Raw genomic sequence first — 17329 nt, forward strand, 5'->3', positions numbered from 1 at the left:
GAAAGAGCAAATAGTAAAAAGGTAATATTCTACCCTAAGTTATTTCCTTTGCAGATATAATCAGTCTGAGAATATCTTGGTGCTTTAGTACCTTATCTTTAATTTAAACTGAAAAATACCTATTTTTATAAAACAATGCTCCGGTCAGTTAAACTTTACCTTTCAGCATGTTTGATGCACATGTTGTCTCAATGCCAGCCGTGCTAAAGTTGTCTTTTACCGCAACAGGAATTCCATCTAAATCCCCGAGTGAGAGACCTGCATTAAAAAGCCAAAAGAATAGAAGAAATATTGGGTTGGCCAAAAAGTTTGTTTGGGTTTTTTCATAGCATCTTACGGGAAAAGCCAAATGAACTTTTTGGCCAACCCAATATCTAGTTCAAAATACAGACATTAATACTAGTTATTAACTGCTAGTTTTTGCTAAAGATACATCTTCAGAAATCAAATTTGTGTTAGAAATTATTACAGTTGGACATTATACCCATTAGCCTCATTTTTATTATACTTCATGGCCAGTTCTTTTTTTAAAAAAAAATTTATGTATGTATGTATGTATGTATATATTTATTTATTTATTTATTTATTTATATTTTAAAATTTTTTGGCCATGCCGGCTGGCTTGTGGGATCTTAGCTCCCCGACCAGGGACTGAACCTGGGCCCCCAGCAGTGGAAGCTCAGAGTCCTAACCACTGGACCACCAGGGAATTCCCCAGTTCTTTAAATAAGGGAATTTTTTATGTTTAAAGCTCCACTTGCCAAATGGAGACTGCTATAACCAATTAGACTCTTTCTCTCGGGATGTCACAATTAAGTATAATTCAAAGTAATTTACCTTTCTTATATCTTTTCTCTGATTCTTCAGCTTGCTTTAAGGCTACCTCTTCTGATACAGTAATGTAAGCATTTAGAAACTTGGTCTTCTTGATAAGGGAGAGACATCTTTGACAGAGCTCAGTTGGAGTAACTTGGCCTTGTTTCAGTGCCGCAGAAACCTAGAGTATACACAATTCAAAAACCCTTTGCCAAGTCTGCAGAAGTTTCAGATGTTACACTGAGGCGGGCAGATAGAGTGGTTAAGCATATAAATTTGAAGTGAGGCTTGGATTCAAAACCAAGAGAACCTATCAAGTCTACACTTACTTAGGATGGTGAATAGGGTAGCACATCGGTCAGCTGAAAGATGGGTTGGAGGACACCACAGTCATAGACCTAGCTGAGGAACTCTACATCAGGCTTGAACAAACAAGATCACTGGTTTAGGTAAGCCATCCTGTCTAGGAGAAGTAGAGGCCCAGTGTGGGTGAATCATGGGTTAGGGTAGATTGTGTACAGAGAAAAGCTTAGCTGCAACACAGGCCATCCACAATGCAAAAACCAGAATGAACTAGACAAGGCATTACAGGACTTTATGGCCCCAAATAAGTGATCTTTATTAAACAGACCTTTTTATCTATTGGAAAATTCAAGCAAGAGCCACTACAAATTGAGAGAAATGCTTGTAAAATATGGGTTCAAAAGCCAACTAAAAACAAGCTTTTCTAAAACCCTGTCTTTGATGCATTAGGAAGGCTAGTAAAGAACGCATTAAAATAAACTGCACTTCAAGTGACCAGAACCTGTATATTGACACTAAGTAAAGCCTAAGGTGAAGTGCTGACTTGTAATACTTCCTGTAGGAAGTAATAATAAATACTTACTAATTGAATAAAAGGAATGAATAACAAGAAGGCAAAGATGATACCAAGTCTTTAGAGACCATCTGAAAAGAGTTGGGTAAGATGGTAGCTCAGACAAGGGGGATGGGGAAAAGTAACATTTGCTGAGTATTTACCAAGAGCCAGGCACTGTTGTTGCTTTAGATTCATTATTACTTTATTTAGCCCTTAAAACAACCACTTAGGGCTTCCCTGGTGGCGCAGTGGTTAAGAATCCGCCTGCCAACGCAGGGGACACGGGTTCAAGCCCTGGTCTGGGAAGATCCCACATGCCATGGAGCAACTAAACCTGTGTGCCACAACTACTGAGCCCACATGCCACAACTAGTGAAGCCCATGCACCTAGAGCCCGTGCTCTGCAACAACAGAAGCCACCGCAATGAGAAGCCAACACACTGCAACAAAGAGTAGCCCCCGCTCGCTGCAACTAGAGAAAGCCCGCGCACAGCAACGAAGAGTCAATGCAGCCAAAAATAAATAAATAAATTTATTAAAAAAAACAAAAAAAACCCAACCACTTGTTAGGCATTATTAACCTCATTTTATAGATAAACTGAAGCTAAGAGAGGTTAAGTGATTTGTCCAAAGCCACAGAAATAGTAAAGGGTAACTTAACAGGTAGTAATAGTAAAAGTTAACAGGTAACTGCTCCTTCACCATTTCTCTCTGCACCAGTGGAAGCTTAGCTCGTCCTGTATGCTGACTGTATTTCCACGTGTCCTGTATACGTCAAGCAATAGGAATTTGCATTTAGGGGAAAATCTGCAAATGATCTGCTCTAGGCTGTTGAATAAATCATCAAAGTGGTGGTATTCTTAGGCCCTGAGGGTTTTAAGCCAGAAAAGCAGTGCGAATAGGCCATTGAGAGGACCCCTAATGCTGATGCACAAGAGGAGGAAAGGGCTGTCATGGGGATGCTGGGGGAGGGGTTCAGGATGGGGAGGGGCAGCTGGGCTCAACTTAAAGGAGGTAACCTAGCAACAAGAAGAGATATTTCTGTTGAATGGTTTGTATGAGATGTAAACTCTTTAGAAGAGAGAAACTGGAGAAAAAGAAAAGACAGCAATGTATTGTAATATTGTAAACATGGAGTGGGCTTATGTAAATAGGCTGAGTGCAAGCGTCAGAACTAGCAAAAACAGAAGCTGGAGACACAGAGAGGTATATAAACAGGTCTACTCCAGAGCGAAATTATAAAAATGAGGAAAATTATGCCTGCCATTTTCTCTTCTTTGCCTCCCTTCAAGTCCTCTAATGCCCATTATCCTCAAGTTGCCTTCTGACTTGCCAAGTGATATGAGAATAAGTGGTAAGGAACTGCAGTTATGGTTACAAGGGCAAGAAATTAGACTGTCTGGGAGCATTCTTTTTATTTATTTATGGAAGTATAGTTGATTTATAATGTTGTGTTGGTTTCAGGTGTACAGCACAGTGATTCAGTGATACTTACAAATATATCTATTTTTTCCAGATTCTTTTCCCTTATAGGTTATGACATAGTATTAAGTATAGTTCCCTGTGCTATAAAGTAGGTCTTGTGGTTACCTATTTTATATATAGTAGTGTGTATATGTTAATCTCAAGCTCCTAATTTACCCATCTCCCCCACGCCCTTCCCCTTTGGTAACCATAAATTTGTTTTCTTTGTCTGTGGGTCTATTTCTGTTTTGTATATAAGTTCATTTGTATAATTTTCTTTTTTTTTAGTTTCTACATATAAGCAATATCATATATTTGTCTTTCTCCATCTGGCTTACTTCACTTAGTATGATAATATCTACGGCCATCCATGTTGCTGCAAATGGCAGTATTTCATTTTTTATGGCTGAGTAATATTCCATTGTATATATGTACCACATGTTCTTTATCCTTTCATCTGTTGATGGACATTTAGGTTGCTTCCATGTCTTGGCTATTGTAAATAGTGCTGCAATGAACATTGGGCGGGGGGGGGGGGCATGTATTTTTTCAAATTATGGTTTTCTCCAGATATATGCCCAGGAGTGGGACTGCAGATCATATGGTAGCTCTACTTTTAGTTTTTTAAGGCAGCGCCATACTGTTCTGGGAGTACTCATTTTATTTTTTATTTATTTATTTTTAAAAAATTTTATTGATTTATTTTATTTTTTTGCTGTGTTGGATCTTAGTTGCAGCACGCTGGGTCTTTGTTGAGGCGTGCAGGATCTTTCGTTGCAGCGCGGGCTCTTCGTTGTGGTGCGCATGTTTCTCTCTAGTTGTGGTGCGCGGGCTTCTCTCTAGTTGTGACATGCACGGGGTCCAGAGCACGTGGGCTCTGTAGTTTGTGGCAGGCAGACTCTCTCGTTGGGGCACGCGAGCTCAGTAGTTGTGGCACGTGGGCTTAGTTGCCCCATGGCATGTGGGATCTTAGTTCCCCGACCAGGGATGGAACCTGCAGCCCCTGCATTGGAAGGTGGATTCTTTACCATGGACCACCAGGGAAGTCCTTGGGAGTACTCATTTTAAATGGTAATCTTTGTTAGGACCATTTTTAGGAAATTTAGATTTGAGAAACTCAATAAGGGTATTGGAAAAGAGAAATGAAAACAAAGATGCTAATTAGCTAGAATAGATTAGATGTTAAGGATTATGACATATAAATAGTATAGCTCTCCTGGAGCAAAACTAAAGGTATCATATCTGAATATAAGATGAAATCAACTAGAAAAGTTTTCTCTTCCCTCTTTTCTCAAAACCCCCAGCTCATATGAAGCACAGGCCTTGGAGGAGATTATATTACTCTCCCTGTGTGTTAATCTACAGTCTCCCTGATACTCCTTTTCATTCACTGAAGTTTTTAGCAGCTGGTTTGCTGTAATCTTCTTTTTTTTTAAATCAATTATTTATTTATTTATTTATTTATGGCTGTGTTGGGTCTTAGTTGCTGTGTGTGGGCTTTCTCTAGTTGCAGCGAGCAGGGTCTACTCTTCGTTATGGTGCGAGGGCTTCTCGTTGCGGTGGCTTCTCTTGTTGTGGAGCACGGGCTCTAGGCGCTCAGGCTTCAGTAGTTGTAGCACGTGGGCTCAGTAGTTGTGGCTCGCGGGGCCTAGAGCACAGGCTCAGTAGTTGTGGCACACGGGCTTAGCTGCTCCGTGGCATGTAGGATCTTCCCGGACCAGGGCTCGAACCTGTGTCCCCTGCATTGGCAGGCGGATTCTTAACCACTGCGCCACCAGGGAAGTCCCTAATCTTCTTTTCTATGGCTCCTGTTGCTCTTTTTGTTGACTTCAAACTTCAAGTCAGGTACATGGACACCTGGCCTCTCAGTTCCTGACCTCACTTCACACAAACTCTTCCTTCACCTCACCCCAGTTACCAGCTCACATGGTCATTAGCCCAGACTATATCATTACCAACATCTGTATCATCTCCCAAACCTCAGTTCTAATTATCCCACATCTCCTGTCCCCTGAGCTCATTTACTCTACTACCCACATGGTCAGCAAGAGAACGGGGAACAGGGACTTCCCTGGTGGTGCAGTGGTTAAGAATCCGCCTGCCAATGCAGGGGACATGGGTTTGATCCCTGGTCCGGGAATATCCCATATGCCATGGAGCAACCAAGCCCGTGAGCCACAACTACTGAGCCTGCACTCTAGAGCCTGCGAGCCACAACTACTGAGCCCATGTACCACAACTACTGAAGCCCATGTGCCTAGAGCCCATGCTCTGCAACAAGAGAAGCCACCACGATGAGAAGCCCTCGTGCTGCAACAAAGAGTAGCCCCTGCTCACCGCAACTAGGGAAAAGCCCACGTGCAGCAACGAAGACCCAACACAGCCAAAAATAAAAATAAAAAAATAAAAAAATATTAAAAAAAAAAAAAAAAAAGAAAGAAAGAATACAGGGACCTCAGTCCTACAACCACAAAGAAATGTATTCTGCCAACCAGTGAGGTGGAAAGAGGATCCCAAGGCATCCAAAGAGACTGCGGCTCTGGCTGACACCTTGATTTCAGCCTTGTGAGACTCTGAGTAGAGAACCCAGCTACTCCATTCCTGGATTCCTGACCCACAAAACCGTGAGATGATAAGATTGTGTGTGTGTTTTAAGACTGTGTTATTTTAAGCTGAAAAGTTTATACTAATTTGTTACACAGCAGTAGAAAAGTAATATACCTTCTTAGAAAAATTAAGAAATCTTCCTCAGGAACCATTCTTCTTAGAAAACAGGGGAAGAGAAAACTGTAAATACATATAATCTAGTAATTTTGTCACTGTAACAAAATTAGTGTTAATAATGGCACTTGGTTCTAGGCATTATCCTAGATGTTTTCCCCCTCACCCACTGATAGGTTTTTATTTATTTATTTATTTATTTTATTTATTTATTTTTGGCTATGTTGGGTCTTCGTTGCTGCGCGTGGGCTTTCTCTAGTTGTAGCGAGCGGGGGCTACTGTTCGTTGCAGTGCGCAGGCTTCTCTCGTTGTGGAGCACGGGCTCTAGGTGCATGGGCTTTAGTAGTTGCAGCACACAGGCTCAGTAGTTGTGGCTCACGGACTCTAGAGCACAGGCTCAGTAGTTGTGGCGCACGGACTTAGTTGCTCCGCGGCATGTGCGATCTTCCCGGACCAGGGATTGAACCCGTGTCCCCTGCATTAGCAGGCGGATTCTCAACCACTGCACCACCAGGGAAGTCCCCTAGATGTTTTATATTTCATTTAATCTTCATATCCACACTAAGAGGCTGACATTATTTCCATTTTACAGATAAATTACTGAAGTTCCTGCTTAAAATCACATAGCTAGAAAGTAGCAGAGCTGGGATTCAACCAAGGCCTGATCTTGTTTCCAAAGCCCATGCTCTGGTCCACTATACTCTACTACCTCTCTATGCAGGCTGTTACAGCATTTACTCCTCTGTAGCAAATAGAGAACATTTTGTTAACTTTACACATAACATCAAAGCTTCACTTAGGAAAAGAACTGTCTTTCAAATGAAAAACTGTCTTGATAAATGCTGAAGGTATAGAAGAGCCCTTGAAAGCTGAGTGTCTGGTTGACTGGTACTCTCTTTAACACACTCATTTAACATTCATGCTTTTTGTCTCCATTGTTCCAAGAAACAGCACATCAAGATCACCAGTAACCTCCACATTCCTAAATCCAGCAGTCATGGCCCAGTCCAGCAGCACTCAGCATTCAACAAAAGACATCACTCCCTCCTTGAAGCACTTCTTTTTCACTTGTATTTCAGGACACCAAGCCATCCTGGTTTTCCTCTTGCCTTACTGGCCACTCCTTCAAGTCTCTTTTGCTGGCTCTGCTTCCTACTGCTGACCCCTAAATGTTGGAAAGTTTTAGGCCTTGTTCTATATTTACACTCAGATGTCATCTGACCATATAACTTCAATTATGTCCTCTACTCTGGACAATTTATATCCTCATACTTAGCTTCTTTCTTGATCTCCACATTCCTATATCTACCTGCTTAACTGACATCTTCACTTGGATATCTTTAGAAGCATCTCAAAATTAACAGGTCTTGATAACTTTCTCCTCACAACATGCTCCCTGTAGAGTCTTTCCCATCTTGATAAATGTTACCATTTCTACAATTGCCCAGGCCCCAAACCTAAGCATCCTCCTTGATTCATCTCTTTCCCTCAAATCCCATATCCAATCCATCAGAAAGCCATACCTTAAAAAACTAACACACGGGTTTCCCTGGTGGTGCAGTGGTTAAGAATCCACCTGCCAATGCAGAGGACATGGGTTCGAGCCCTGGTCCAGGAAGATCCCACATGCCACGGAGCAACTAAGCTTGTGTGCCACAACTACTGAGCCTGCGCTCTAGAGCCCGTGAGCCACAACTACTGAGCCCACGAGCCACAACTACTGATCCTGCATGCCACAACTACTGAAGCCCACGCGCCTAGAGCCCGTGCTCCGCAACAAGAGAAGCCACCGCAATGAGAAGCCCGCACACTGCAACGAAGAGTAGCCCCTGCTCGCTGCAACTAGAGAAAACCCACGCACAGCAACAAAGACCCAACCCAGCCAAAAATAAATAATAAATTTAAAAAACCCAAAAACAACAACAACAACAAAAAACTAACACCCACTTTGCATTACCTCTCCTCCCATCACCCTATCCATGCTGCCATCAGCTCTTGACAATGCAACGACCTTCTAACTGGTCTTCCTGCTTCCCTACTTGCTTTCCTATAAACCACAATCCTGAATAACACGAAGGAGCTTTTTAATTTTTAAATCAGATCATGTCCAAAGACTCACAACTTTCCACAGGATTTGCATTACATGTAGAATAAAATCCACACTCCTTAACATGGCCTGAAAGGTAATCTGGCTCCTGCTTATCTATAACCTCATCTCCCACTACTCTTCTTGTTCAGTTCTCTTGGGTCTGCTGGCCTTCCTGCTATTCCTTGACCACATCAAGTTTGCTCTTGCTTCAGAGACATTGCACTTTTATTCTTTCCTCTGCCTGGAACACCCTTCTCCCAGATCTTCCCAGGGCCCACCCTTCTCATCCTTCAAGTCTACTAAATATCACCCACTCAGTGAGCAAAACCTTCCCTGACCACTCTATCTAAAACATCCATCTCCCCAACTAATTCGCACACTATAGCCTGCTTAATCTTTCTTCATAGCACCTACACTACCTAAAATTCTATTATTTACTTAGAGAAACTTATTTAATGCCTGCTTCCCCACAAAAATGTAGGCTTCATGAGGGCAGGAACTTCTGTCTTCAATGCTAATCCCCAGTGTCTGGAACACAGAGGTGCTCAATAAATGTTAACTGAATGAATGAATTACTGAGTTGTTTAAAATTTGGAGTCTACTTTCCCATAGAACAGTAATTAAATGTTCTTAGGCTAGACCCCCAAGAAGCCTACTGGATATATAATTAACTTTCTTTAATATAACAATAATCAATTAATATAACTTTAGGGTTAATAATATTAGCCTGGCATCTGGTTCCTAGAAACACTGAGATCATGCCACAAAAAAGGAAGGTGAAAGTAAGACTCTTCCCCCTTACTGAGTGTACCTGGGTAAAATTTACAAGTAGCAGTTTTACCTCCTATTTGGCATTTTACCTCCTTTCAGTGCTTCCTCCTAGGGCTCCTCTACTGCCCTAAGCCTCCACTTAGGCCCCCAAATTGTCTCAAAATGCCATAGTTTCCAGCCCCTCCCTCAATCCCCTCCCCCGCAAAATTTCCCCTTTCTTTGATTATCTCAGCCAGGGTGTGATGGAGAGAAATCTGATTGAACTATTATAATTCACAAAAATGGATATATAAATCATTCAACCTTCCCAGGCATCTTTACATATTTAAAATAGAATGTGTACTAAATTAACTAATCTCTAATTGGTAGAATTTGGGGCATTGGTACAATGATGTGGAAAAAACAGAGTGGACAGAAGATATATTATGGGCTGGGAAAATAAGCAAATGTTTTCCACACAATAGGCATCAATAAATATTTGTTAAAGGAGTGATTAAGTGAAAGTAATCATGCCAAGGCAATTTCCTGACTACCCTTGGGTCAGCTTCCCTTTTCCCCCTTGAGGTAAAAGTTGTTTCTGACAATGGCTCACTGGACATTAGGAAGGGGTGGCACAAAAAAGGTAGTGCTGGGGGAAAGGGCAGAAAAAGAAAATACCGTATTTTTTAGGTTATATTTCATTTTAAAACAAGTTTGAAGTTAAAATTTTTTTAATTTTTAAAAACAAATTGGATTCTTCACTGATGGTATAGGCAAGATACAATTTAGGATGGTAAAACAAAAATGTATTTAGGGGAATAACTATTTATTATTTAAAACCTGTGGATTTAAAATTCTCATAATTTACAGCTTTCTAAAAGGCTGCCAGCTGGAAAAATTAAAAAAAAACACTTCCCAGGTGAAGATACAAACGGAAGATGGAAGGCGGGGTAGGTCCTCAATTGCTACTTATCAGCAGAATCACCTGGAACCCAGGTTAAACCATACACTCTGGGCCTTATCATACTAACCTTCCTGAGTGGGACACAGCTGTAGCTTTAAGGCGGGCCGAGGTGATCCTCATAGCAGTGGGCCTGCAGACAGCTCTGCAGGTTGAGAGATCAGAAAGCAAGGAGATCTGAACTAAAGCCCTAACAGCAGGGATAAAGTGAGAGAACAGGTTCCCAACGTAATTTCAAAAGAGAACTAACACGGTTTAGTGACTTACTGGATATGATATGACATATGAAGAAGAATCTAAGGGCAACTGGGATAACAGTTGTGCCGCTAAAAACAGAATATTAAGAATTCCGTAATTAGGCTTTTGTTTGTTTTTTATGATGGAGGTTGAGACGCAAGAGGTGGTTCTGTTACAAGGATGAAGTCAACTTTGGTTAAATTGATCAAACTCTTGTGGGAGTTTTGGAAGAGATGTCCATTAGACATTCACAAATATAGCCCAGAGTTCAAAAATGATGTCCAGGAAATGGAGACACGGGTCAGAGAATCATTGGTATCTTGGTGGTAGTTGAAGCTTGGAGAATGAATATATCCAGGGGGGGAAAAGCTAAGAATCACTAGTTTGGCTTTTGCAAGGGACAGATTTGCGGGTTTCTCAGTGAGGACTGCATCAGATGTGTGTAGCGAATAAGAGAGACTGACGTGGACCAGCCAAATCCCCCTTATCTGGCAGAGCCCACTTTGAGACCGGCCAGGGCCCCACGCAGCCAGAGCGAACGAATAATCGAGAGAAGCCACTGTTCCCTTCCACCCCACAGCGCGGCGGTGCAGAAGCCTCCCCCGCTGAGATCCTAACTCCTAAACGGATATGAGGAGCACAGCCTAAGGACCCGGAGGTCCGAATCCCCCACCAAGTTCCAGGGAAGGAGGCGGCGAGGCTGACCAAGATGCGCGCCGGCCGGGGGACGCCTCGTCCACGTGAACAAGGACTCCGCGAATCTTCCCGACCTCCCTGGGCCCTCAGCAGACATTCCACTCACTTCTCGGAGGGTCCGGCCCAACATGGTCCTGGTGTCCCACCCGCCACCACAGGAGCCTGGTGACAAGGAGGAAAAAGAAAGGTCAGCTACCGCTGCTGGTATTACATGGGCGCAGCCATTTGCCAGCGAACCTGTCAGCACCGAGTACTCAGATTGGTCGAGTTGCAGCCCGAGGAAAATGATCTGTGCACGCGATTGGCTGGCGCCGCTAAGGAAGTCCTGCGGGGAAGTAGAGCTGGTGGCAAGGAGACTCCGGGGGTCGCGGCTGGAGCCTGGAAGTGTGTGAATTTCTCTGACATCCTGATCGCGAGCGGAGTCGGCTTGTCCCGCAGAAGGCTCCCGGGACAGGGCAGGATTCTAGCGGTTTTGTTTTTGTTTTTAAGGGGAGGGGGTGTAAGGGAGGAGGAGAATGGACAGAATACTGACTGGAACGTTAATAGGAGCATTTCAGATGTGAAGAGTAGAGTAGTTCCATACTCTTCTTTCTTCAGTTGCTCCATCAGTCTAACTTCATTTTTGAATTCTCAACTTTGAAACCGGCCAGAGTGTTTGGCAGAATTTGACCGAATTCAGGTGTGAGGGTTTGATCCAGTATAAGTGCCTTTTAATTAGGGCACGCAGTTCAACCACTGTTTACGATGGGATTTCTGAAGACCTGTGTACTTAGAAGAAATGCATGCACTGCGGTTTGCTTCTGGAGAAGACAAGTTGTACAAAAGCCTTCGGTTAGAAAGATTAGTACTACCTCTCCAAGGAGCACTGTCATGCCCGCTTGGGTGATAGATAAATATGGGAGTAATGAAGTGCTTCGATTTACTCAGAACATGATGATACCAATGATACACTATCCAAATGAAGTCATTATCAAAGTTCACGCTGCGAGTATAAATCCTATAGATGTTAATATGAGAAGTAAGTTTCAAAAGACATTCCTCAATTACCTTTTTTTTTTCTTCAGACAATCTCATCAGGGATTAGTTTTAAAAGGTCAATTGTTATTGACTACACTGTTTGGGTTAACACAAAGGAATTGTTTAGGGTTTTGACAGTATCTCAGTAGATATTATTTTCAAAATTTTTGAAATTGCAATGTCCACGGTATGCTTTAATCTTTCACAAAATATAAGTTTGAATTGCTTCCAATACTACCTAAAAATGTAAATTGGGACTTGAGAATTGTATCCACAGCTAACTTTCTGGTACACTCTCCTGGGAACTTTGTGATATTCTGAGGTCCATCACAGGTTTTAGAGGTATGCTTATGTTTTCATATCAGTTTAGAATTTGAATTTTCATAGTAATTCTTATTTCCGTCCCACTAATCACAGCTTTGTTTAATGGTCCAATGGACAAAGCAGCAGAACAGGATGCCAGGATATGGACACAGTACTTTCCTCATTTTTGCTGTTACATTCTGCAAAGTTAAAATACACTTTTCTGTTATGCGCCATCCTCAGTGGGAATAATGTTATCTTAATTTCTACTGGTGGATATTGACAAAGCTTGGAGAGTACTATATTCCTTATGCAATTATTATAGTGCTGAAAAGATTGATTACTATTTGTGACTTACTTTAACTTTGGAAAATAATGACAAAAAAATGAGCAATTGAAATGTGGCTAGTCTGGGATGTACAGTTAGTGTAAAATATACACTAGATTTCAAAGGCTTAGTAAGAAAAAATGCATGTAAAATATCTTATTAATAATTTTATGTTCATTACATATTAACCTGATAATATTTTGGATATATTAAGTAAAATATTATTAACATTAATTTCACTTCTTTCTTTTTATAGTGGCTACTAGAAAATTTTAAGTTAGATATGTGGCTTGCATTATATCTATTGGACAGTGCTGATCTAAACATGTGAAGAATAACTGTTATGTATTTCTTTGTGGGGAGGGAGTTTGGGGAAAGACTTGGACTCAAAATGTAGCTGGAAAGCTCTATTAAGAATTAATTGAAATGACTTTATGATGATTGCCTCATGAAATACACATTTGTATTCTTTTTGTTCGCTTTAAAGTAATAATTGCTATTACTAGTTGGGCATGTTGTTTCAGTTGATTCCATTTACATTGGGCATGAAGATAATTTAGTTTTTATCGGAATTATCTTTAAGTGGTAGATTTATACCCAGTGACCATTATGTTTTTTTCCTTTCCTTGATTATAAGCTCTTTGAAGGTAGATCCCATGCCCTGTCAACTGTAGCCTGTTTCTGTGCTTCACATGTGTAGTTGTCATTCAGTCATTATTTTTAATGTCATTTTATATTTTCATTCTAATTTAAGGTTACAAACTAAAATAAGTGGTTTTTGTCTTCATTTAGATCTGTTAACTTTTCATTTCTTTGAAAGCACATGCACAATTTGTATTGTGTACATTTTAACTTCAGTAGAATGGCTGGATCTGGACTTTCTTGGCTGCTATTTAATGTAATATTATAACACATTTTACTTTTATATAGTATTCTTGAGACATCTTAGTTTTTTATGACTTGACTGGGTAATATTATTTGCAAGTTATCCTCTTTATTTCCTGCTCATGAATTCTTTTTGGAGAATGTGTGATTATCGTTGCAGAAGATACCTGAAATATGGGGAAATAAAATAATGAGTATAAGATCGTAAGCTGTAGGGAGCAGTTATTTCCCTTGACAAGAAAGCAAGGACATGTCTATTTTGAAAGATGGAAGCCAGCTGTTTTTCTGGAGATGTCCACTATTGTTGGACATAAAATCATAAATCATATAAATGGCTAATGAATAATGAGTAATCTTAAAATAGAAAAAAAATACAGCCAACAGCATCATACCAACAAAGTTTGGTTTCTTTAGATGGAATTAAAACTTTTGAAACTGATGGCAGATTTAGGATTTTCCAAACCATTCCAACTCTGAACCAAAATGGTCACCTCTAAGAATGGGACAGAGCTCCTAAGGGTTCCCATTCATTGTGTCACCAAGCAGGTTCTCAGTTCCTAACTACCAGCTGTTTCTGGATTTGGGGCTAGCTTAGCTGGTACCAATGAGCCAGAGTTACTCAGGTGATATCGAGGTGACCAAGAAAACAACCTTGCCCTGCAGGCTGTGTAGCTTAGAGAGGACTGAAGATTTTTTTTTTTTTTTTGCAGCTCTGAAACAGCAGCTAAAATTTGACATGGCTAAATGCCCTCTTCTGTTGATCAAACCACATAGGAATTTCAGTGAATAATTGTTTAATTGTGTTTGAGAGTGGAAAAGGAATGTAAGACAGGAAAGTAAAATGTGACTTTTGTGAGTATTACATGTGAAGTTTTTTTTTTCCCCTGATAGAATGCACTCGTAACCAGCCAGCTGGCAAGTATGTAATATTGGCATGGTGGCCATCAGCTTAGATTTTCTGGGACTTTCCCAACTTTCAAACACTTTCTTCCATGTGTCTTGATTTTTATTAAAAACAACTTCTGCAAGCTACCCTCCTGTCAGCCTCTCTCCCTGTATCCTCTACCTCCTGCTGCGTGGATTAACTGTCATTGCTCTCATCTAAGCCCAGCTCTCCACCTGGGTTCTAGACCCCGTGCCCTCTCACCTACGCAGGAGCATTGTTTCAGCAGTTCTCTCCTGCATCTTCAGTCTTTTCCTTTCCACTGGATCATTCCCATTGGCATACAAACTTGCTGTTAATTTCTCCATTCTTAAAGAGGAAAAAAAAAAAAACACTTAAAAATCCTTCCTCTCTCTCACTAGTCCCCCTCCAGCCACTGCCCCACTTCTCTGCTCTCCTCTGTAAGCAAAACTATTTGAAAGAGTTGAATGTTCTCATGGTCTCCAATTCCTCACTCCCATTCTCTCTGTCACCCCATGCCACAGCAACCGCTCCTATGAAGGTCACGGAAGACCACTGTGTTGTTGGATCCAGTATTTTGTTTTGTTTGTTTGTTTGGGGGTTTTTGTTTTTTAAAAGCCTATTGGCAGCTTTTGACCTTATTTGAAAAACTATCTTCCCCATCAGCAGCATTTGACTTCTTTAAATGACCCTCTTCACTCGGCTTTCTGAACACCTTTTCACTGGCCAAGCCTTCTTGGGCTCCTTTGCTGGTTTCTCCTCATGCTTAGGATTTAATGAGGATGAGTGGGAGAAAAGGGGAGACTTACTGAGTGGTTTAGTGATTCTGGAGCATAAATTGTGGTACATGGCACTAGAAAGGTAAGCAGGGTGCTTATCTTGGAGAGCCTTACATAGCAGAAATGTTCTCAGAAGGATGTCGAGCAAAAGAGATGACAACAGTACTTTTGTGTCTTAGAAAAGCCATTTTATACGTTGAAGCTGTGTAATAAACTACTTTGGATTATTATAGCCAATTTATTTGGACCAAAAAAATACTGATCAGAGGGATGTTTTCATCTCTGTTTAGCTGATATTTATGTAAACGTTTTTAAAAATAAAATGATGTATAATAAAGCAGTCAACCTGATTTAACATATCAGAACTGATGCAGCCAAGTGGTTCTTTTCCATTTGGGAACCTTGCACTTAACCCAGAGATGTTCTAGAAACATTTTTTTGCGAGGCAGGGACAATTACTCATAGACCAGTGTCAGTGTCAAATACTATACCCATGCCTTATTTATTTCTTTATTAACCAGACAACTTTAACATTATCTTCTTCACCAGACTTGGCTTCAGATGACTTTGTTGTTTAAAAAGTCCATGAATGAATAAATTAACAAAGAAACCATCTTCAAAGAACAAAGTAAAACCTATAAAAGAAAATACTGAAAGTTCTGAAGACAGTTTCAAAATTGGAATTTCAAAAACAGTGATTGTTAATCAACTATACTCCAGTATAAAATAAAAATTAAAAACAGTGATTATGACTTTCCAAATAATTTTCTTTGAAAGGAGCAACATTCATTGTTTTTATGCTTTCTTGTGTGATGGTAAAAAATTTATAAGGTTGATTACTTTATAATCTGCATCTTGAAGATCTAGAATTGTACCTGGCCTGTAACCCTGCAGTAGTTTTGAAATCATCCCATTCTTTTGGAAGAAACAAATAAATTGTATTTTATAGGTGGCTATGGAGCTACAGCTTTAAATATGAAACGTGACCCTTTACATATTAAAATCAAAGGAGAAGAATTTCCCCTGACTCTGGGCCGGGATGTGTCTGGTGTGGTGATGGAGTGTGGACTTGATGTGAGGTACTTCAAGCCTGGCGATGAGGTGAGTTATCACATTGCACTATTCCTTCTCAAAATTTGCAGATTTAATTCTGCTGCTTTTGGAAATATATTCCATATCGTTGACCTTTTTTTCTTCTTTTCAACAAATATACTGAGCTTTGGCTGGAGCCCTCATTTTCTCGGTTCAGATCTTCTTTCTGTTGTTTCCAGTTCTGTCACAATAGCTTGCTGTGCTTGAACTTTTCTAAATCTAGTGCTTAAGAATTGCAAGACTTTAAGATATATATGATTGGGACTTTTTAAGTCTTTAAATGACAATTTCTACCTTATGGGTTAGATGCTTTTAAAATAGCTAAAGGTTGATATAATCACCTGTCTCTTGTCACTTTGAACTTTTATACCAAGAAATTAAAGTCAGCTTATAATAATAGCTAGCAGTGTTCTAGTTGTTTTTCATAAAATAACTCATTTAATCCCTATGAAGTAAGTACAGTTAGGCCCAGTTTACAGGTGAGGAAGTCAAGCTATAAAGAGATCCCACAGCTAACAAGTGGTAGAGCCAGGATTCAGGCCCCAGAGACTGTGTTCTTACTGGTACTCTAAGTAGCCAGTAAATACAGCAGGATTTACTGGTATCTACCTCCAAAGTGGTTTGACTTGGTAAATCTAGAATCATACTAAATAATACATTGATATCATGTGAAAATAACTCTATTATTTGCTGGATTGCTGACTTGTGCTTCTTTTCACAGGGTGGGGTATGTATTGGGGAACACTCTCATGCTTAGCTTTGGCTTAAGATCTGTTTCTAACGAAGTTGTGTGTGTTTCAGGTCTGGGCTGCAGTTCCTCCCTGGAAACAAGGCACTCTCTCAGAGTTTGTTGTAGTCAGTGGGAATGAGGTAACTCACCAGTTCTGTGCTGAAATGCCACTGGAAAGTAGAAACAAAGACTGACAAATATCTCTGAAATAATTGGAGTTTTTTTTTTTTTTTTTGAGATCAGGTTCAAGTTTTATGGGTAGTTTCGAAAGAACCGAGATAGAGAATAGGAATTTTTAAAAGATCTAAAAAAGTATTGGATGTCGTTTAAATAACACTGGCTGCCAAAGCGTTTATCTTTGTCTTGTGGAACAGGGATTTGGAGCAAGATCTAGAAACGCTGCTGTGTTTCTTGGTTTTATCCAGTATAAATAGTTGAAACCAAATATACCGAGTGGAGCATACCGATTCATCATAAACAGAAGCATGGAAGTATCAAGCTGTTTCAGATAACTTTCAAAACAGGAGTCTAATCAAATCCAGTCAGGAGGGCTAACAATTTAATTAGAAAGAAGGGGGTTAATATTAAGGAAATTGCCTACAGAAGGGAGGGCAGGAAGGGAAAAAGGATTAGAAAACAGATAAGATTAGAAAAAGTCTGGAAAGATTACCTTCCAGTAAATGGGGGTAAAGGAAACA

General features: G+C 40.4%; 2 protein-coding genes across 3 annotated transcripts in view; one reads left to right on the forward strand and one right to left on the reverse strand.

Annotated features, from left to right (window-relative positions):
• The window catches only part of QRSL1 (glutaminyl-tRNA amidotransferase subunit QRSL1), a 29765-nt gene extending 18936 nt beyond the window's left edge, over positions 1-10829 (reverse strand). The window contains exons 1-3 of one of the 2 annotated variants that reach the window (XM_068551408.1): positions 10700-10829; positions 838-997; positions 160-258 (exon numbers count right to left, since the gene is read on the reverse strand). In XM_068551408.1, the coding sequence (XP_068407509.1) occupies positions 160-258; positions 838-997; positions 10700-10723 (283 nt within the window). In that variant the 5' untranslated portion in view covers positions 10724-10829. The remainder of the gene's footprint in view (positions 1-159; positions 259-837; positions 998-10699) is intronic. The other variant, XM_068551409.1, reaches the window with a different exon arrangement.
• A 98-nt stretch (positions 10830-10927) lies between these two features.
• RTN4IP1 (reticulon 4 interacting protein 1) overlaps positions 10928-17329 on the forward strand; it is a 45962-nt gene continuing 39560 nt past the window's right edge. The window contains exons 1-3 of the mRNA XM_068551365.1: positions 10928-11611; positions 15759-15910; positions 16703-16771. Of these exons, the coding sequence (XP_068407466.1) occupies positions 11338-11611; positions 15759-15910; positions 16703-16771 (495 nt within the window). The 5' untranslated portion in view covers positions 10928-11337. The remainder of the gene's footprint in view (positions 11612-15758; positions 15911-16702; positions 16772-17329) is intronic.

Source organism: Eschrichtius robustus, chromosome 9 (genome assembly GCF_028021215.1).
Source record: "Eschrichtius robustus isolate mEscRob2 chromosome 9, mEscRob2.pri, whole genome shotgun sequence".
NCBI classification, from domain to species: domain Eukaryota; kingdom Metazoa; phylum Chordata; class Mammalia; order Artiodactyla; family Eschrichtiidae; genus Eschrichtius; species Eschrichtius robustus.